The 21411-nt window shown below is 32.6% G+C and overlaps 2 protein-coding genes across 8 annotated transcripts; both read left to right on the top strand.

Annotated features, from left to right (window-relative positions):
- Positions 1-4300: 4300 nt before the first annotated feature.
- On the top strand, positions 4301-20469 carry LOC106666359 (src substrate cortactin). 7 transcript variants are annotated; one of them, XM_024227833.1, is made up of 20 exons: positions 4301-4669; positions 11439-11558; positions 11814-11934; positions 11993-12158; positions 12275-12385; positions 14964-15085; positions 15152-15266; positions 15581-15804; positions 16019-16090; positions 16491-16781; positions 16835-16927; positions 16983-17066; positions 17135-17215; positions 17290-17370; positions 18576-18668; positions 18727-18855; positions 18919-19107; positions 19193-19385; positions 19588-19643; positions 19705-20469. In XM_024227833.1, exons 1-20 carry the CDS (start codon positions 4512-4514, stop codon positions 19780-19782), a joined length of 2577 nt encoding a protein of 858 aa, XP_024083601.1. In that variant the 5' UTR covers positions 4301-4511; the 3' UTR covers positions 19783-20469. The 7 variants fall into 7 exon arrangements, with proteins under 7 accessions (XP_024083601.1, XP_014248989.1, XP_014248993.1 ...); XM_014393503.2 differs by having other exon boundaries at positions 17135-17218; XM_014393504.2 differs by lacking the exon at positions 17290-17370 and having other exon boundaries at positions 4303-4669.
- On the top strand, positions 8293-11221 carry LOC112127226 (inositol-pentakisphosphate 2-kinase-like). Its single transcript, XM_024227835.1, has 2 exons — positions 8293-8637; positions 9223-11221. The coding sequence occupies exon 2, from the start codon at positions 9861-9863 to the stop codon at positions 11172-11174; it is 1314 nt and encodes a 437-aa protein (XP_024083603.1). The 5' UTR covers positions 8293-8637; positions 9223-9860; the 3' UTR covers positions 11175-11221.
- Positions 20470-21411: the final 942 nt, after the last annotated feature.

The raw sequence follows: 21411 nt of genomic DNA, 5'->3' as shown, positions 1-21411 counted from the left end.
TGGTGGCTACAATGGTTTAAGCGTTGACACGGCACTCATCACTGAAAGGTAAAGAATCCCGGGTTCGAATCCAGTGGCCCTGCATTTGAACCTGACACAAATGTGCTTTTTTTCAAAACACCAGCACCCTGATATGGCCTCTCCTGTTGTGAACCATGTAAAAACATTTTTTCTGTTAGAAAAACAAAGAAGATTATAAAATTACCATGATATTAAAAAATTACATTTCAAAAGATTTATTTTTATTATTACTAACTTTTTAATTATTTTCATCAGCTTATTCTTAATTATATGATTACTCAATTAATTATACACAATTTTTTTGAAATGAAAATAAACAGGGAGTCAAAATGAGAAGTTTGTGGCGTGGACGATCGAAGTCACGGTAGCTCAAGTGGTTAGAGCAGCGATTTAGCTGAAAGTTGTGGGTTCGAACCCCGCTTGTGACACAGATTTTTCATTTTGAAAAAATTGTGTATTTTTATTATTATTTTAAATATCTATCTACCAAAAAATAAATAACGATTACTGTCGGTAATGCACACTTCTGCTACTTACAACAACCAGTTAAACTAATAAAAAAGATTTATTTCATTTAATCTATATCACACGTGCTGAAAATCAACTTTCGTAAATTGACTTTATCAACCAGACATATCAATTTTAACTTTTAACAATTTCAAAAATCAGCAATAGGAATAAATATAATAAATTAAATAGAATAAATTACAAAATTACGTTCCAAAAAAACGTAACCAAACAAGCTTAATCGATCGATATAACTCAAATATACAATATTTTCTTTGGTGATTGATCAGCCTTCTCAGTTTAAATATACTTTTTTCTTTCCAAAAGGTAGATTGGGGATGAGGCCAGGAAGACAGAACATTTATTTTCTCTACCGGCTATCCGTTATCCATACATGTACCTGTTCATATAATATAATGATTTTTTTCGAAGTCCTGATGAAGGCGATGTATTCTGCCGAAAGCTCAACAAGAAAATAAATGTTGTTTCTGTCTTCCTGGCCTCATCCCCAATCTACCTTTTGGAAAGAAAAAAGTATATTCAAATATACAATTTTTACCGTTCATTATTAAGCTTCATAAGCTCAATACAATTTTTTAAAAAATTAAAATCTACGAGATATTAGCTTATTTTTGATTAAAACCACATAATGTCTTTTACATTCATTTTTATTTCTGAAACTGGTATAATTAAATTTAAAACGAACTCAAATATTCATTCCAATCACATATGCATGTTTATTATATAACACTATTTTAACTTTATGGAGCACAATATTTGCTAATCTGGTATAATGCTCATGATAGTAATACTTTGTCTGTTTATCAGTTAGAAACATACGGGAGCCAACAGCCAAGAAAAACAATTCCTCAATAGAAAATACGCCTAGTTCGTCAAATAATAGGTCAGTATGATACCGAGGGGGTTGGATAGATGATCTTGAGTAAGGTTATATGAAAGACGTTCAATTGCTCGATTACACTTTTATTGGCATTTCCCAAGCAATAACCCCATAGCTAAGCAATGATTGACATAATGAATAATAAACTATCCGTAGAGACTTTAAATTCAATACTTGTCCCAACTGTTTGAACTTGTAAAAGAGCTTTCTAATTTGTATGTGGTAAATTAATCTAACACCACACACCAAATAATCTTAAACCAGATTATAACTGTAGTCGGTTGATAATAAAATAACCTCAAAAAACTCTTGGAATGTAGCTAACTGAATTTATTTTCTGTCTATAAATGATGGCCTAGTTCAGTATGCAAACAATTTATTGCAATTTATTTTTTACTATATGATTATACATATTTAGATTTGTTATTTATGCAATATGAGCCTTACATTCAACTACCCAAGGTGACAAAATCATTAAATCAGAAAGAAAAATTCAGGAACTATAGGGGGAATTGAACCCATGCCTGTGCTGTCTTTGCCAACCCAATAGTCTGACAATAAACCACTCAGCTGGTCTATAAATGTATATTTGTATGATACCGCTATGAAATACGAATCAACCTAAATCAACATGGCAAAAAGCTATAGGGCAAAGAACTTGCACTAGAATGTAAGAACCTTTTTTATTTAAACATATTTGAATTATTAATAATAATAATATGGATTTTTATACAATAAAACAAAATACATATTTTAAAGAAAACCTTTCTTGTTTGAATATGAATCCATAAGAAGAGTTGCAATATAAAATTATTACGCTTCTTTAATTATTTTAAACACCAGAAAGCAATATATAAATTACAGAATAAAAAGAACAGAGTAAATAAATTAATTTGTTTTAATAATTGAATTTTCTTGCAAGAAAATTTCTGTAAGCTTCTTTTAGGTAATTACATAATAAAAAATAAAGTATTTGTATTACGACATGAAATAGATTTGAAAATATTAACCACTATTTAAAAATGGAAATGTAATATTTATGAGTTAATTATGGTAATGTTGGGTTGAGTGTTGGTCTGCAAGGTATTAAAACAAACTGGGATAAACTATGTGTTCCCTTATAAAGAGGATAATTAAAAGACAATTTAGTATAAATTATTATTATATTTTAATATTTAACTCAATGCCAGAAAGCTGTAAAAATACATTTAGGCTCTTGTAAACTTAGTTAAGTGGTAACCAGGACCTGAGAAAACTAATGGATATTTCAAAAAATTGTTTAAGTGTTTTTTTGACAAAGCTTTTATTAGAAAAATGTTGGAATGATTTAATGCCATGATATTTTCAATTTTTTATAGCAAAATGTACTAGCGTTATGGAAGAACTATACATATGTTGCTTTTTATCCTAATTACACAAAAGGCAAAAGAAGTGGCCACCCTTAATATTTTTAATATCCCTTAGTCAAATCTCCGTTGATTACTTTACAACAACATTTGGTTGTTTTAAAGGATTAGTTGTAAATAAAACAGAGATAAAATTGCCCACTTCTGTTTACAATTGGATTTTGTAAATAAATCTTTGAATAGACAATATCGTCTTTGTTGGTTTTTCTGTTAAGCTTCTTTCTAACACTTCGAAGGTTTGATTTTTTTTAAGTTGTACCATTTTTAAGTTTCAAATTGGAAAAGAACAGTAGTGCAATAAACCCCCGCAACATTTTCACTCTGGAGAAGCTATGGACGTGGTTGTGAATATTTACTTCGTACTTTCCATAGCAACATTTTTGGTAAAATTGTTTTACTTAGTTTAATTTTTTTAACGCTAGATTATATTTTTCTGTGTGGTGATTAGTGACCGTTAATCGATAATTATTCAGAAATCGTGAGATGCGGTCTGGTGTGATAGGTTTCAGAAAAACATTTTTTTTATCGTGCTACGTTTCGATCTTTATTGAATCATCTTCAGGGCCTGGGATTTATAAACATTGTTTACATTTAACAAATACATTTAGGGTGTGGAAAAGTGAATTTATTCAATGCAAAATATATTTTTTATATTCAATCAAAGTATTTCTACTCACTCAAAGTGTTTGTCTTCTGTGTAATTGTGCCATTCTTGAGAGTGCCAGTGACAACTTTGATTGAATATAAAAAATATATTTTGCATTGTATAAATTCACTTTTCCACATCCTAAATGTATTTGTTAAATGTAAACCATGTTTGTAAATCCCAAACCCTGAAGATGATCTCAATAAAGATCGAAACGATGGCACGATAAAAAAAATGTTTTTCTGAAACCTATCCCACCAGACCGCATCTCACGATTTCTGAATAATTATATTTTTCTTTAAAAATATCCAGTAAAGGACAAAAAATGTACAGATTGCAAATATTTAAGAGTGGCCACTTGTTTTGCCTCTCAGTGTATATAATTTTTTTGTTTTGTAACGAAATAATTTTGAAAAATGAAATTAACACAAATTAGTCGAAAGCTTTAAAATTTTTTCAAGTATATTTTGTTACATAACTATTTTTCAATTCTCAATAATTATTGTTTTAAATGATTGATACTGTCTTTTTAATCTTTAATAACTGAAGGAATCAATACAAATTGGCTCTAGTTAAAAAAAAAGTTTTCACTGAAGTTTTCTATGGGAAAAATATTTGAAATGGAAAGAGCTTTATTTTCAAATAAAAATTACGTGACACGATATATTGTATCGATTGAATACTAGACAATTTTTTAAAAATATAAATTAATTTAATGGTTTGGGTATACTGATTATTTATTTTTCTTATAATCTACTGTCAAATAATTAGTTCATATTGATTTGAAAGTGTGAAGTTTAACGGGTCGATGCCAGGGTAGGTGACGAGAGTTCAGGTTCATTCTCTTTGTCGGACATGTCATTTTGTCGGGGCAGTGGCTCTGGTATCGCGACGAATTCAGCGATCCGACCTACACGGCGTTCGTCTTTGTCATGACTCAGTCGAGATAACGCAAGGGTTCTCTTTGTTCGTCACTCTCTCTTTCTCTCTCTCTTTGTCAGTCCGGTTGTAAATTTGCTAATTAGCGAGGATGTGGAAAGCGGCGGCCGGAGCAAAGCTGGAAGTCCTGCCAGCGCCGGACGACGACTGGGAAACGGACCCTGACTTCATCAACGATGTCACAGAACAAGAACAGCGATGGGGCTCAAAGACGATCCACGGTTCTGGGCGCACAGCCGGCTCCATCGAGTGAGTCATTTTCGCCGATATTATTAATAAATTATTATTTTTTGCATCATGTTAAATTGACATGACTATTTCAAGAGGTTGACACAAAAATAACATCATTTTTCAAATGCCGTATAATCAGGATTCGATTCTCAGCTATTTATGAAGTGGCCAAGGGGAGCTGTTAGTGAAGTGATTACTTCTTTACTTATTATATTAATATCGCTCGTGAAACTTTTTCATCTCAACTAAGACCTTAGATAAAAAGAATAATTAATTAAAGTAATTTGGTCAATTAGACCTCTAAACATATAGTAAAAGAAGTATAACTTCACTAACAAAGGTTGTAGGTTGAGATGGGGAGTTGTTCGTGTGGATCGAAGTCACGATAGCTCAAGTGGTTAGAGCAGTGGTGTGTTTAGCCGAAGGTCGTGGGTTTGAATCCCGCTCGCTACTCTAACTTTTTCATTTCAACCAATACCTTAGATAAAAAGAATAATAAATTGAAATAATTAATACTGTCAATTATAACCACTAAACATGTATGGAGTGATATAATAAGTACAGAAGTAATCACTTTACTAACAGCTCACCATGGCCACTTCATAAGTCGCTGAGAATTGAATTCTGATAATATGACATTTGAAAAATGGCAAAAAGAGGGAAAAATTTGAAAGGTTGTAGGTTGAGATGGGGAGTTGTTCGTGTGGATTGAAGTCACGATAGCTCAAGTGGTTAGAGCAGCGGTGTGTTTAGCCGAAGGTCGTGGGTTCGAATCCCGCTCGTTACACTAACTTTTTCATTTCAACCAATACTTTAGTTAAAAAGAATAATTAATTGAAATAAATATATATTTCACATAATAATGTATAATACAGTTGGCCAAATTTGACCAAAAAATTGGTCATACGCAAAACTATATTTGTGAAATTGACCAGAGTATTGAACATCCATGTTAAATTTGCACCATTTTGTGCACTATGCTGAAAATTTGTCAGTATTTCTCATCTTGCTCAGCTTTTAAAATGCATTTATAATAACTATGTCCATAATCAGTTCGTCAAATTTTAGGAACAAATTGAGCTAACAGTAAAATTTTTTCACAAACACTGGATCAATGGATCTTGTAGAAGAAAGTAAATCCAGTTGTTTTGGCCGAGCTTTCGGCCTATTTTAAGGTCATCATCAGGGCAAAACAATCTTAAATATGTATACACATTGACATATTTAAGTTTTTTTACAGGTGAATTCAATTTTTCCTGAAGACCGACTCAGGACTGTTGTCTAGGACTGTTGAGTCCTTCAATAAGCTCAGTCCTTGGACTAAGTAACAACTGAATTTACTTTTTTCCCACCTTGATCCTGAATGTTCATGAATGAAAAAGTGGTTGATACTTCTAATACTGAAAACTGTAAAATTTTTTGGCACTTGCCTAGAATATTGCCCATTGAATATCCCCAGACTACTACGAGTAAATATATATAAACCAGCATTTGTTAAACTTGTTTGTTGTTGATTAAAAAGCAAGGAAGATAAGTTTATTAATATACTGATCCTCATTTCCATTGATTGTTTTATCGAATATTGTTAAGTCCAAACTTGTTTATTTCTGGCTATGCATTTTGGGGCTCAGCTGCTAGCCGCCTCATCTGACGTTTTTGGAATTCAAACCTTAATGAGTGATAAAGTATGTAAAATCTAATGCATAGCAAACGTATATTGTTAGGGAAGTTTGTAGGTGGAAGAATATAACTATAAATTTGCTAATTTCTCTTTTTTTTTTTAGGGAACACAGAATATTAAAATAGTTATAATAATTATCTTCATAGATAAATTTCAGCAATGAATTGAGCTAATTGCTAACAGTTTTTTAAAATTTTCTATGTCTATCCAAATATTCTAGACGTGGTATTATATTTATATAATTGAATGAACACCACAATGCCCTCCGCCCCGCCATAACTGGTAGCCACAGAAACATGTTTGTTATTAAACATCTCAAGGATGCAACAACAATAAATTAATAATACTTTCAGGTAGGCTGGCAACTCTAAAGCTATAAAGGGAACCGCCTAAATACCCTAAAAAACTGAGATGTAGAAATCAGTCTCAGGTTTTGAGGGAATTTCAGGCACGAGGCAGCAGATACATTTCCTAAAAAAATAGCCTTGGAACAAGTAGGCCCAAATCCTTTTTGTGGTATAAACTATAGCCACTTCAAAAGAAGAAATCTTGGGTTACTAAAGAACACACCAAATACGGGGAACATAAGTGTGGCATATGACAAGCAAAATACTACTGTAAAAAACAACAAAAAACAATGGGAGAAAGAGGAAATTTACACAACAGAAAGGAATTTCTAATTGGTGTATTCACTGGACTAAGTAAAGTTCCATGTTAAAAAAAATGGAACTACCAACAGATGACCAATGTTGATTAAGTCTAGACAGAGCCATCAGAACATACCTATGAAACTGCTCCGCAATAGCTAGGAAAAGAGAAAATATTCTTGATCTATGTAGATCTTGGCACACGAGAAGAATTCTTCACTTCATCTTCCACGAAAATCTTCAGGAATCCATTATCAGAGATCAGCACAATAGATAAAAGTGTAAGCACTAAAGGGAAAAATCCCTGTCTCGAGATGGGGAGAAAAAACCCTTTGTCCCATTGAGTGCACTGTGTTGAAAATTTGTCACAATTTCTCTACTTGTTCACTTTTAAGAGAAAGACTGAATATTTATGTATTATAAGTTAACAATTGGGGGACCGCGGTAGCCGAGTGGTTAACATGAGAGACTCTCACGCCGCGGTCGTGGGTTCGATTCCCACCGTCGCCTCTGGCCCTTTTTTCCCGATAACCCCCAATTTGAACACACAAGAATTCGTACTATGGCTAATATGCAAGATCATAAGGCCAATAAAAAAAAAAGAAAAAAAAAGTTAACAATTATGCCCTCAAGCAGTCGGTGAAATTTGTGCAATAAATTGTGCTAGATGCTAAAACTTTATAAGAAATTGCCTGGAATTCATCTCGCCTAATGTCCTTGACTACTTAAATATAAGTTATATATATATTATTCAATATTAATAATTTATATATATATACATTCACTAATTTCGGTTCATTCATTAATTAAGGTTTTTAGTTGAGATAAAAAAGTCAATGGCACGAGCCGGTTTCGAACCCGATTTTTTATCTCAACTAAAAACCTTAATTAATTGTAATATATTAATTGGTCAAGCGGACCACGAAATTAGTGAATTTAATGATTTATAATGAAGTATACTTCACTAAAGCTCTCCATGGCCATTTCATTTGTCGTCGAGAATCCAATCCGCTTACACGACATTTGAAAAATGGCAAAAAGGAGGGAAAATTCAAAAGGTACGGTTGAGATGGGAAGTTAGTGTCCGGGTGGATCGAGGTTACGATAGCTCAAGTGGTAGAGCAGCGGCGTATCAAGCCGAAGATCGTGGGTTCGAATCCCGCTCGTGCCATTGACTTTTTTATCTCAACTAAAAACCTTAATTAATTGTTATATATATACATAAATATATAGATAAATTTTAAATAAAAGTAGTTCAGAACTATTTAAATTCATACTGTTCAAAATTTAGAAAGCGTAAAACTTCTTTAGATGGCATATCTTTGATTTGTCTATACTTATTGAAATGCCAGGGTAACCCTTATGTCTGCAGATTCTGGCTTTTAGACATAAATTTGGTTTTATGTGGTTTTCTAAGCCACCAGGAATAGACGAACAGTATGACACAGTAGTTTTCTTTCCATGGCGAAAAACAAAATAATTCCATTCTAACAATGCGATGATTCACCGATGGTTCGGAGATAAATGTCCTATCTGGACATTTAAGTTTATAACAAAGTAAATCATGGAATCAAAGTTGAGTCAGCCATGAACGTTGTATCGAATTGGCCCTTTCTGTGAAGATTCCGACAAAAGTGACAATCATCGACTCCCATTTGGTATATTTCGTTTGTTGTTTGATGTATTTCTAATCGATTTTTCAACTTGTGAACATCATCTTCTAAGATCTTTATATATAATGTTTGAAATTATAATTCGTGCTGAAGACATCCTTCTCAAAATCAAAAACATTTTAATCAAGGGAATTAAAATCAAAGGTTATTTATTTGAGCAATATCTGCTGATTTATTAAAAACATTCAAAGTCAAATCTATGCTGAAAGTTGCACCATTGTAGTGCCAATAGTATGGTGTAAATAAATCACTTAATAAATAAAACTTTAATCTTTTATATTTCAGCATTGAGAAATCAGAGGTTAAATTTTCAACTTTTATGCAGAAAAATGTGTTTCATCTTGAAAAAAAAGTTGTTCAAATTTTTTGTAGTTATTGTTATTTCTATTGATCTGATAGATTTTCTTAGACACAGTTTATTTTTTTGCACCAAATATGCTTATGTGATTTGAATTGGTACTATCTATTAAAAAAAAATCAAATATCATTGAAAAAACAACGTAATTTCCCGAACGCATGTTATAAAATGACCGTTTCCGGATTTAAAATGATATTATTTTTTTGTTCCAGTACAAATGGAAAGTAAACGGGAATGTTGGAGTAAGGCGTCACGTTAAAGTGTGCGCAAAGAAGCGAGGAGTGCGCAAGACTTGTCTTCAATTTCTAACGGATAAGTTCCCTTTATTCTGTTATTTTCTTTTATTCTCATCAAGTGAAAGTGCAGAATATAAGTATATAATTTTCAGATTCTTTGAACTTTTAGGCTCCAAAAGGCCGTTAACAATCGGATTGAAAGAGAACTAAATGAAGAATTATGTATGCGCACTCTTTGCCGTCCTTACCCAACAATTATCAGTAAAATTAAAAAAAAAAATTAAAAAGTATGAAAACAAAAGTTTTTGAAAAAATGAAATTTGAACAATTTATTGGTGTACTTTGTTAACATTACAACTTATACTGGTGTAACGTGCAAATAAGGCAAGAGTGAGTGGATGGATATGTAATTTAAAAAATTATATATTAATGCTCTGCTTAAAATTAATTAACATAACGCTAGTTTTTTTAAATGAGTAATTTATTGTATGTTTTGATAATTTGTGTTATTTGTTCTGACAATATTAAAACATCACATCGGCTAGTGAATTTTGGAAAATTTTCAAAGATAAGTCTGATTGCAAAACCTGAGTGAATACAATGCTAGTTTATTGATGAGTGTAATCATGAGAGAAAACAAAGAACCTGTGATTTTAACTTTGAAGAATTTGAAATGGATGTACCGTGGCGAAGGAAACGCGAATTTAGTGATTTCTCTCCCCGAGAAGAAAGTTATAATTAGAATGCAAAAGTGTGTATATGACGTTTCAATAAATAAAGACTTACTGGAGGCCAAGTTAGTTAAAGACGTTCAGTTTCACAAGAATATAATGGCACCACTTTTAGGAAGGACGTTCGTCCATGCTCCAGTTCTGGCTAGGATATCTGAAAACGAAATAGCAGAGATCAACAATTGCCTTTATGTAATCCGTCCTAAGTTTAGATTGAATAAAGGCGTTAGATGCAGCCTTGTCACCTGCCATCCAGATTACACACGTCTTTCACCGAATCTTTCCTACGATTTTGGACTCTCGCTGCCTTTTCTGAATGAGAATTCGACTTACTGCTTTGAAATCAAGCCGAAACAGGGTTGGACGCATCCTGCAGACCGGCAACAAACGAAGTGCGCTTTTTGTGGCCACCAGTACCTAAAGTTTATGAAGAAAAGGATATTAAAGTTGAGCAAATACTGCCCGTTGGACTTATTCTCAGGTGATGTAAACAGGATGAAAAAAGCGCTGAAGAATCTCTTAGCAACACCTCAAAATAATCTTAAAATATTCAAAAATGGTGATGTGATTTATAGTGAAGACTGCACTAATGATTTTGTCGATACGCTAAGAGAATTTTTGAGAAGCACTGAGCTGAATCCTGAAGCGATTCTTGAAACCTGGAGCTCCATCATGCAAGAGGCACTGACAAAACCGTTGACTGAAGATTCGCCTCTTCCCACCATTGTCGACGATGCCGTCGGAAGTGATACCTCTTCTTCGTATACAGGCTGTGACTGGAATTACGTCGCTCTGCCTAAAAACTGCGTACTCCACAGGATCCTCACGGTTCAGAAATTGCAAAAAACAAATTTTAACAGCGTATACAAAGCGTACAGGGAGAAGTGCGAGTTCGAGGGGGATTATGACTATGTTAACAGGCTTTTGACTTCGTTCAATGACTTAGATCCGATCCAAAGATATCTGTTGTCAGTCACAGCAAAAGACTGCTCTATATTTTTATCCTTTCAACTCTGCCAGGATAAAATAGACAATTCCTACCATTACGTTACATTCGACAGGGTGCATTACAGGCTAAATATAGGAATTTCAGATATTGACCCAAAACCCCTGTCTTGTTTAGAAAAGCATTACAGAAGAGATAAAGATGTTCTTTCGGCCATACGGTTTTTAGAAAATTCTAAAATTATTGTGTAGGGTTTAAATTATATAGACATATTAAAACAAAAAACTGAATAATTTTATTAATTTTTTTTCTTCAGTTTGTAACATTGGATTTGTGAGTTTTAAAAACATTTCTTGTGTGACACTAGTGTTTTTTTTTAAATATATATTTGTTTTTTGTTTTTATTTGATTCAAGCACAATACATGACAAACTTTCGGGATTTAAATCGCAATAATTACAATTTTAAATTCACGCCTATTGAATTGTTTCGTGCATTAACTGTTATTTGTCTTAGTATGAAGAAATTAAGGGAGGAGGTTGCTGCCTCGGATGCAATACAGAAAAAGAAACAGCAAGAAGAAGGGCCGAAAGCCGCTTTCGGTTATGGAGGGAAGTTTGGCATTGAAAAAGATAGGTATGGATACAAATTAATTTTTTAAATATTTCCTACATAAATTTGAAGAAAAAAAAATCATTGCTTATTAGTATTTATTTATGAATGTGTGAGTGTAAATAAATTATTGGAAATTTAATCAAGGAAGAAAGAATGAAACAATTAGTTAAGGTAAAGTACTAAGAGGCAGTTTATGTACAGACATTATAATATTTTGCAAACATACAACAATAAAATATATTATTAATTATTATATTTTTTATTGTTCAATTATAGAATGGATGAATCAGCTGTTGGCCATGATTATGTCGCCAAATTAGAAAAGCATGTATCACAGAAAGACTACAGTGCAGGATTCGGTGGTAAATTTGGAGTTCAGAGTGATAGAATTGACAAGGTATTTCTCAGAAAATTAAATAAATTTTGAATAAAAATTTAACCATATTAGGCTTTAGAGTGCAGTCAGCTGGGAGCATAAAGAAGCACCGCAAAAGCATGCTTCGCAGACAGATTATAGAACCGGCTTCGGAGGGAAATTCGGCGTTCAGAAAGACCGCCAAGACAAATCCGCTGTTGGATGGGATCACGTCGAAAAGTTGCACAAACATGAATCGCAGACTGGTGCGTTTTTTAAAACTTTTTTATTTTCTTATCTTTTTAATTTTTAATTTTATTTTTATTTTTTCAAAAATAGTCTTTGTTGCATGTTGTATCATTTTACTTTTCTCGATGAGTAGATTATGCTCGCGGTTTCGGTGGTAAGTTCGGCATTGAGAAAGGCAAACAGGACAAAGCTGCAGTCGGGTGGGACCACATAGAAAAACCCCAAATCCATCCTTCACAGAAAGGTAAATCTAATTGGAATTAATTATTAGAAATGTAGAATAGAAATACTTTGATCACACGATAACCAAGTAAGGAGCTTAAATAAGTATAAAGTTTATTGTAGGAATGCATTGGAAAAAAGAAAGAAAAAAAGACCACTTTGAATTTTTATAAATTTTAATTCATGTACTTAATAAATTTTAATTCATACATTTATTATATACTAGATTATTATTTAATTCTGCCTTAAATGAACATATGTGATTTAAATCCCAGTACATTGCAACATTATTAGAAAAAAAAAAAAAAATGGTTAGGTCTGGTTATACAGCTTCTGAATCTGAGCGTTTTGTCTGCAAATTTTAAAGCAACAATATAATATAAATCCTGCTCGTTACACTAGCTTTTTTTTCATATCGATTAAAATCTTAGGTAAAAAGTGTAATTAATTGAAATATAATTAATGAGCAGGCTGCTTTAGATGATTAAAGTTACAATAAAAATTGCAAATTGAGTAATGTTCGTGGTGATTATTCATCTATTATAAATAGTGGGGTTCTGTAAAGATTATAAATAGTGGGATTTAAAAAAAAAAAAAAAAAAGTCATAGTCAACTGTGAGATAAACTTGATTTATCATAATCAAGTGTGAATCACAAGTTAATGTGAAAGTAGCTTGTATAAACATTTGACAGCAGTTCATTTTGTAGTGAGATAAATACTGCTTGGAAGCATGCCAGTTCTCCTTCAAAATCTACTTCACAATTTATAAATGATTCATTCAAAAGACCTAAATGAAACACCAAAATAGTTTGATCCTGTTTAATAATGGCCCATGAAAATCTTGACCTTGTGCCATTGAACGATAGAACTACCCCCTGTTCTAAGCAACAGACCAGCCTTAAAGTGGGAAATACACTTACCTGACGCAATGCAATGCAATGCGACATGACTTGACCCTACCCTATGCCTTGTCTTGTAGGGTGTGCACATCTGTTCGACGTCAAGTGCACACCACTTACAGTCACGCAACGTGTAACACAAATCAGCATCATCACAATCTTAATGCATTATTTTGAACAAAACCATGTAATAAATGTGTAATGTTTAGTGATCGTTAGTCGATGATTATTCAGAGATCGTGAGATGCGGTCTGGTGTGACGTAGGTTTTAGAAAAACATTTTCTTTATCGTGCCAACGTTTCGATCTTTATTGAGATCATCTTCAGGGCTTAAAGTGTTTGTTTTCTGCATAATTGTGCCATTCTTGTGTGTCTTGTTGAAAGTGTACATTTTAATATAACAACAAAATTACATATGCATAGTTGAAATAAACTATAAAAAATAGAGTGTCCGGTTCTGACGCTACTCGACAAAACTGGTGTAATTTTATGAGCAAAATCATGTAATAAATTGTTGGTTAAATTTTATGAGCAAAACCATGTAATAAATTGTTAGTTAAATTCATTCTATCAATAAATGATATTCCAGGTGTTTTGATAACTTTTCTGCCAAACTTTAAAATTAAATTCACTAGTTTTCGTGGTCCACTTGACCAATTAATATCTTTAAGTTAATTAAGGTTTTTAATTCACATAAAAAAGTCAATGTCACCAGCGGGTTTCGAACCCACGACCTTCGGCTAGATACGCCGCTACTCTACCACTTGACTTTTTTATCTCAACCAAAAACCTTAATTAATTGAAAGATATTAATTGGTCAAGCGGACGACAAAAACTAGTGAATTTAATGAATTAAAATGAAGTATACTTCACTAAAGCTCTTCGTGGTCATTTCATTTGTCGCCGAGAATCAAATAGATTACACGACATTTGAAAAATGGCAAAAAGGAGGGAAAATTCAAAAGGTGGGGTTGAGATGGGAACCCGAGTGGATCGAGGTCACGATAGCTCAAGTGGTAGAGCAGCGGCGTATCTAGCCGAAGATCGTGGGTTCGAATCCCGCTCGTGCCATTGATTTTTTTATCTCAACTAAAAACCTAAATTAATTTTCTTTAAAATTAATTAAAAAAAAATAAAAACATGAAATTTTGATCTCGTTTAATTTGGTTCATATTAAAATAAATATGTTGTAATGAACATAACGATAATAATACTTATAGTTTGAAAGAAAAATATGAAAAAATGCTTCTTGACGAAAATCTGGACAGTAGGGAACTTGGTTACATCACCTAGTGTAGAGTAAGGTGGCATTGCATGCACAATCTTATGGAAAATTCGACATTGGATTTGCGTTGGGTGGCTTCAGGTCATGTTGGGTGTGTTCCCTGCTTAAGGAGAAACATTTATACGGTGTAAGACTTAAAAACTTAAGTAGAGGACACTTCCCCAACCCAAACGAGAATCTATTGAGCACTGCCAGGGAAATAAGTAGCTTGATATAAAATTGGAAATAATATGGCTATTATCACTATTGCATTTCAACGATTGAAAATAATTAGTTAAAATTTTAATTTTAACCCTTGAAACGGTCATGTTTACTTACCCTAATATCATTTAAACTGCACTTTTTTCATTAGCATTATGACTGGCACAAAAGTATCACTTTTGGTCTAAACTGAACACCGTTTTCCTTTATCCAGATTATACCGTTGGTTTCGGAGGTAAATTCGGTGTGCAGGTGGACAGGCAGGACAAATCCGCAGTCGGTTGGGACCATGTCGAACAAGTCGCTAAACACCATAGTCAAACCGATCATAGCAAAGTATTTTTATTTCTTTATTTAAATTTTTTGTTTGTTTTTGTTTTGTTATTCATTCCCTATGCTTAGGGTTTTGGCGGAAAATTTGGTGTCGAGAGCGACCGAGTTGATAAATCGGCTCATAAATTTACTGACTCTTCTGAAAAAGTTGGAACAAATTATGAGAAACAAAAACCAGATATTGGTAAATTTATTTTATTTTATTATTATTGTTATAATTTATATTATTTAAAATTAATTGCACATTGTAAGATGTTTGGGCCCAAGTCAAGATATGAAATTGTACAAATCATATGTATTTAAATTTTCAAGTATACCTAAAAATTTACAGTAATTATCAACAATAACACAGTTTAGCACAAATTGTATTTCAAATCAATAAAAACACAAATTAAATGGTTAATAACATTATACTAAAAAAAGAACAAAAAAAGGGTTTTTGAAACTGACAGCACTCCTTTGTCCAAAAATATAAAACCTCGCCTGTTTTCCCCACAGGTGTTCTCAAGCCATCGAACCTGCGTGAAAAATTCGAGAACCTCGCCAAGCAGAGTGAACAGGAGAGTATGAAAGAAGTCGATCCAAAGAAGGGGGTGTCGTTCAACAAGGAGCAGAACAAGAATCAGAGCAAGAGTCAAAACGTGGTATCGGAGAAGTCAGAGGCAAAAAAGGTTTCGTTGAGCGACGAAGACGTCTCTAGCAACATCAGCCAGAGTCCCAAGGTAAACAACACAAATAACACTTCAAAAATTAAAGATAAAATTTGAACCAATCATTTGAAATTTCATGTTTTATAAAAAATCATGTGTTTCAAGGCTCAGTTGTTTTGTTCTCATTTTTATAATATATTGATAATTAATGCAATAAAAAAGAGGATTTTCCTTTCAAGAAAAGGTAATTAACTAGAAATGGTTCAAATTGAATTGTAATTTGCAGCCACAAAACTGTTTACATGGATTTCTAAAGGGGAAACATGGCAATTTCAAACTATTTGTGGGTAAACAGAAGGTAATTTAAACATATTGGAATCATTAATTTCTTAATTAAAATTTATCACAGTTTACAGTATGAAAAATTTATTATTAATTTACAAGTTAATATAATATTCAACCAACATTTTTTGTTGTTCCATTATTTATTTGTTTGATTGTATGTTAATTATTGAAGGAATTAAACTTCAAACGAGTTCACTGATAAAAAAAAATCAATCACAGGACGATATTGTTTATTAAAATATTTTAGCCCAATACAAGGCTGGTCCTCTTGCTTTGATAACTTTGATATATCTTGGCATATTTTGCCGCTTTAGATGCAAACTTTGGGTTCAATGTTCACTTGGAAAGTTAACTATTTAAGTTGGCAATTATAAATTAGAATAATATTTCTAATGTAGTTTATAATCTTTAAGTACAAGAAGAATGCCAAGCCCCCTCTTAATAAAAAGTCGTCCGATTCCGATTCGGAACAATTGCCGATTGACAAGAATGTCAAAGATAAAGAAAAAGGTTCATCGGACAGTTCGTCCCAGGGGGGTAAAGATACCATGTCAAAACCGGTAAGAAAGAGCACAATTCCAACTAGCGCTAGCTTCCTTTCTGAAGACACATGCACCAAAGTTGAGGCGGAGTGTTACATGATATGTAAAGCCCCTCTAGAGGCAGTTAAACAGAAACAGGAAAAAAACAAAAAGGACGAATGTGTAAGTTTTAAATGTTTTGCAAAATAAAAATGTAACGGATAAGTTTTTGTTAGAAAGAAGCCTCTGACGAGTCTTTTGATCCTTGCGATTATGAGTTAATTAAATTGAAACCTCCATTAAAACTAACTGAAGAGAAGACAAAGATTGTGAGTTTAAAACGTTTATAAAAGATGTGCATTCATTTAAAAAAAAATCTGTTAGAAAGAAGCTTCAGAGGATTCTTTTGAACCTTGTAATTATCCAATGGTGAAACCGAGATCAAGGTTGAAAAATATCAAAGAACCTGTGAGTTTTTATAAAAAATATAAGGGAATTGTGTCACAATTAAATGTAAAATTCTGTAAATTCAATAGGAAGGATGTTCTGAGGATTCTTTCGATCCTTGTGATTATATATTGAAGAAACCGAGATCAAGACTGAAAAAAATCAAAGAGGTTGTGAGTTTTACATGTGTATTATAAGTGAACCAAAATAACGCAGTTTCAAAAATAATGGTAAATTCAATTAGGAAGAATGTTCAGAGTTTTTCGATTATGCCATAAGGAAACCGAAATTGAAGCAAAAAAAAGTGAAAGAAAAGAAAGAGGATGTGAGTTTTATATTATACATTAGAGCTGATTAATAAAATCGACCATTTTGACTGTTAAAATCACTTTTATTATAAATTTTGATTAAATTATTTTCAACCATGGGGGAAAAAAATCAGTTATCAAGTCAAAATTTATCTGAAGAACAACTGCATAATTTCCTCTAAGTATTTCTTAGATTTTGATTGATAAAAAGTCTTGCAAAGTATGAAAAGTCTTTCCCCTAGGTCTGCAAGTGTAGGCTGATTGTATAGAGGTTCAAAGTATCTATTTGGACAAGTTTGCTGGTATAAATTATAAATTATCTTATAAAATAGTTACAGTCAATATTAACAAAATTTCCTCTAAATGCTGTGCTCACTAAGTGCACTATTTTTCGTGGCCCGCTTGACCAATTAATATCATACAATTAATTAAGGTTTTAAGTTGAGATAAAAAAGTCAGTGTCACGAGCGGGATTCGAACCCACGACCTTCAGCTTGATACGCCGCTACTCTACCACTTGAGCTATCATGACTTCGATCCCCTCGGGCACTAACTTCCCAACTCAACCGCACCTTTTTGAATTTTCCCACCTTTTTGCCATTTTTTTCAAATGTCGTGTAATCTATTTGATTCTTGGTGACAAGTGAAATGGCCACGGAGAGCTTTAGGGAAGTATACTTCATTTTAAAATTTAAATTTTTAAATTAAAATTAAATTTTTAATTAATTGTATGATATTAATTGGTCAAGCGGACCACGGAAAATAGTGAACTTAATGAATTAAAATGAAGTATACTTCACTAAAGCTCTCTGTGGCCATTTCACTTGTCACCAAGAATCAAATAGATTACATGACATTTGAAAAATGGCAAAAAGGAGGGAAAATTGAAAAGGTGTGATTGAGATGGGAAGTTAGTGCCCGAGGGGATTGAAGTCATGATAGCTCAAGTGTTCAAGTGGTAGAGCAGCGGCGTATCAAGCCGAAGGTCGTGGGTTCGAATCCCGCTCGTGACACTGACTTTGTTATCCCAACTTAAAACCTTTTTTAGCTGTGCTCACTGTTCACAAAATGATTCATTAAAACACGGGAGAAAATTATACTGATAACTTTGTGGGCCAGTGGCAAACAAATTCAATATTTAGAGAAGTCGAAATTGGTTATTTTTGTTACTATAAAGGAAGTTTCCTTGTGACAAATTTAAAAATGTATAAATGTTTCTTAGAAAGAAGCTTCAGATGATTCTCATGAGTTGTACGATTATCAGCTAATCAAGTTGAAACCGTTGCCGAAAAAAATTAAAGAGAAGAAACCGAACGTGAGTTTTCAAATAATATTCTCCCCGTAAATTATATTGTCAATTTACTCTGGATTAGAAAGAATTAGAGGGTACTTCTTCATGTTATGATGAAGTAATGGGTAAAAGTAAGCCTCGTGGTAAAATCAAGAAAAAATGCCACGATTTATCTGAAGCTTTCGAGTTGTTGGAATCTAACACTAACAACGTGAGTTTTATAATTCTTTAATATGTTGTATAAACAAATAATTGAATTTGTGCCGATGCAAAGAAAGAATTGTTGAAATGCATTGGAAATATCATGGTTGGGATTCGGACCGACATTCACGACCTAAGGTGCCGTCAGCTCTTTACGCTGCAAACCCTTGGTACTATGAAGGCTGATATGGTCAGAATGAAAGAAATGCTTAATTCGAACAAATGGTTTATCGATTTAATTATTAATGAAGTACAGTCGAAGGTACAGCAGAAATTTTTGTGTTAAACTGTGAGTCAGTATCGCACTTGTCCTGCCAATTTATCTATCGATTCTTATTTTTGAACAGGAAGAAGTTTCATGTCCGAAAGAGGATTTGGCTGCCGAGTCGATATGCGCTGATATGAAAAACGTTGAAATCACCCCTTCCCTGGCAGAACAAAGTGAAGTTGAGGAAAGTAACATGCAAATGCCGAAAGTCAGAGACGATGTGGAAGAAGACACAGGCTACACTGCTATTGCTCTATACGATTATCAAGCAGGTCAGTAATATGAATGTATTTTTCATTTATAAAATATTTTACTTTTAATTAATCCAAGAATTTAATTTGTCTAAGGACTTGATTTAAATTTCTTAAAATACTCTCACATTTAGGACAAAAGCTACTGGTCCTGATGAAAAAGATCGTCATTTGGATTTGTGTACAAGCCATATTTTCATCATGAAATTTTGTTTTGTTTCAGCGGCCGATGATGAAATATCATTTGATCCCGATGATATCATCACGAACATCGATATGGTGAGTGCTTAGATGTTCAATGTTCAAAATCACGTCTTACTGTCTGAAATTTAATTTGCAGATTGATGAAGGTTGGTGGAGAGGATGCTGCAACGGCCAGCAAGGCCTTTTCCCGGCGAACTACGTCATACTCCAGTAAAACGAAAATATATCCATTCCTCAAACATGGTTTTATAAATGACATGGGTTATTTTTGTTCGCTTATCCCTTAACTTTATATTTGTTAATTTTGGGGAAAATATTTTTTATAATGAATATTTTTAAACCCAATAATAATATTGTACACAAGTATTATCATATTTGTTTTTAATTAGTCGAAACTTCCAGAAATGAGATTAATATTAAAAAAAAAAATGTATATATAAAACAACAAAATTATATTGGCCTAAATGTATGGTATTTATAACACATATTAAAAATAAATATATATACCTATACATTCTTTCTTCTTTTCATTCTTAAAAATGGTATTTTTAATCAACATAATTGAACATGAAATAATTTTTAAATTTTAACCACAGTTGAAATTGAAAAATTGTTAATTTAAATTGTTTAGAGGTTGATTTGGTGTATTATGTTAATAGGTTTAATAAGGCAAATGTTTAATGTTGGTGATTAAAGTATATTATTGTATATTGGGGTTAGTCAATAAAAATGACAATTCTCAATTTTTCAATTTATTTATTTTTGAAATCTTTTATGCCTTCCAATGTTACTGTTACCGGCATTGATTTAATAAGTACTGATCGTGCTATTTTGAGTAGCGCTGTGCCCTATTCATTTGTAGGCTAAATATGTTTCATGAAATAAATAACTTGTGAAAATGTTTTTTTTTTCTCCTTGCATTTTTCTTCTTTTACCTTACGCTCAGAAAAACCAGGTTTTAAAACGATGGTAAAGATAAGAGCATGTAGAGGGTCGTCTGACTAGACAATATAATTATTTACAAGACGATGTAATTATTCTCGTGTTTATACAAAAATTAACGTAGAGGGGGTGTTGTTGAATGCAACGGGTTTAGCCATTGTTCCAGGTTTGAATCCAGCGGCCTTGCATCGAACTCATCATACTAACAAATGTTTTTTTTTTCAGACTGGCACCCTGAGGGTTGATACAACCTCTGCTGTTGCGAACCCTTTCTTGAACATAGGGATTTTCAGGGGAAATGTGGAGACTAATATTGACCTCACAGTACATAAAAAAAACGGTACTGCAAGTTTTACAACATTCACAGTCCATGTTCACATAATGCTTTATTATCTTGTCATTTTCAATGAAGATAAAAATACTTATTAAATTCACTAGTTTATGTGGTCCGCTTGACCAATCAATATCTTTCAATTAATTAAGGTTTCTAGTTGAGATAAAAAAGGAGGGAAAATTCAAAAAAGGTGGGGTTGAGATGGGAAGTTAGTGTTCGAGTGGTTCAAGTGGTAGAGTGGCGGTGTATCTAGCCGAAGGTCGCAGGTTCGAATCCCGCTCGTGACACTGAATTTTATCTCAACTAAAAACCTTAATTAATTGAAAATTAAAAAATACTTTTTAATTGATAATCAGTAAGGAGCTAATAATAAATTTTTTGCTTAGCTTTCTTGAAATGGTTTTATGCTGATCCTTCAGATTTTGTCTCAATACTTAAGTAAGCCTGAATATTGACAAAACTGATTGAATACTTAAAAATTATCAATAAATACCCAGTGTACACAGTAATTGAACATCTAAAAATAACATTCTAAAGGATAGGGGTGTAGACCAACTGTTCTTACGT

This window comes from Cimex lectularius, unplaced genomic scaffold, assembly GCF_000648675.2.
Source record: "Cimex lectularius strain Harlan isolate CLEC.00 unplaced genomic scaffold, Clec_2.1 scaffold62, whole genome shotgun sequence".
NCBI lineage: Eukaryota > Metazoa > Arthropoda > Insecta > Hemiptera > Cimicidae > Cimex > Cimex lectularius.
This window is presented reverse-complemented; position numbering and strand designations above follow the sequence as displayed.

What these genes read in the sequence shown, in the direction of transcription:
- LOC112127226 (XM_024227835.1), top strand. Translation starts at nt 9,861, where the DNA reads ATGAGTGTAATCATGAGAGAAAACAAAGAACCTGTGATTTTAACTTTG.
- LOC106666359 (XM_014393503.2), top strand. Translation starts at nt 4,512, where the DNA reads ATGTGGAAAGCGGCGGCCGGAGCAAAGCTGGAAGTCCTGCCAGCGCCG. An exon ending in AATCCATCCTTCACAGAAAG is followed by an intron (nt 12,386 to 14,963) that starts GTAAATCTAATT and finishes TCCTTTATCCAG; the next exon opens with ATTATACCGTTGGTTTCGGA. An exon ending in GAAACAAAAACCAGATATTG is followed by an intron (nt 15,267 to 15,580) that starts GTAAATTTATTT and finishes TTTTCCCCACAG; the next exon opens with GTGTTCTCAAGCCATCGAAC.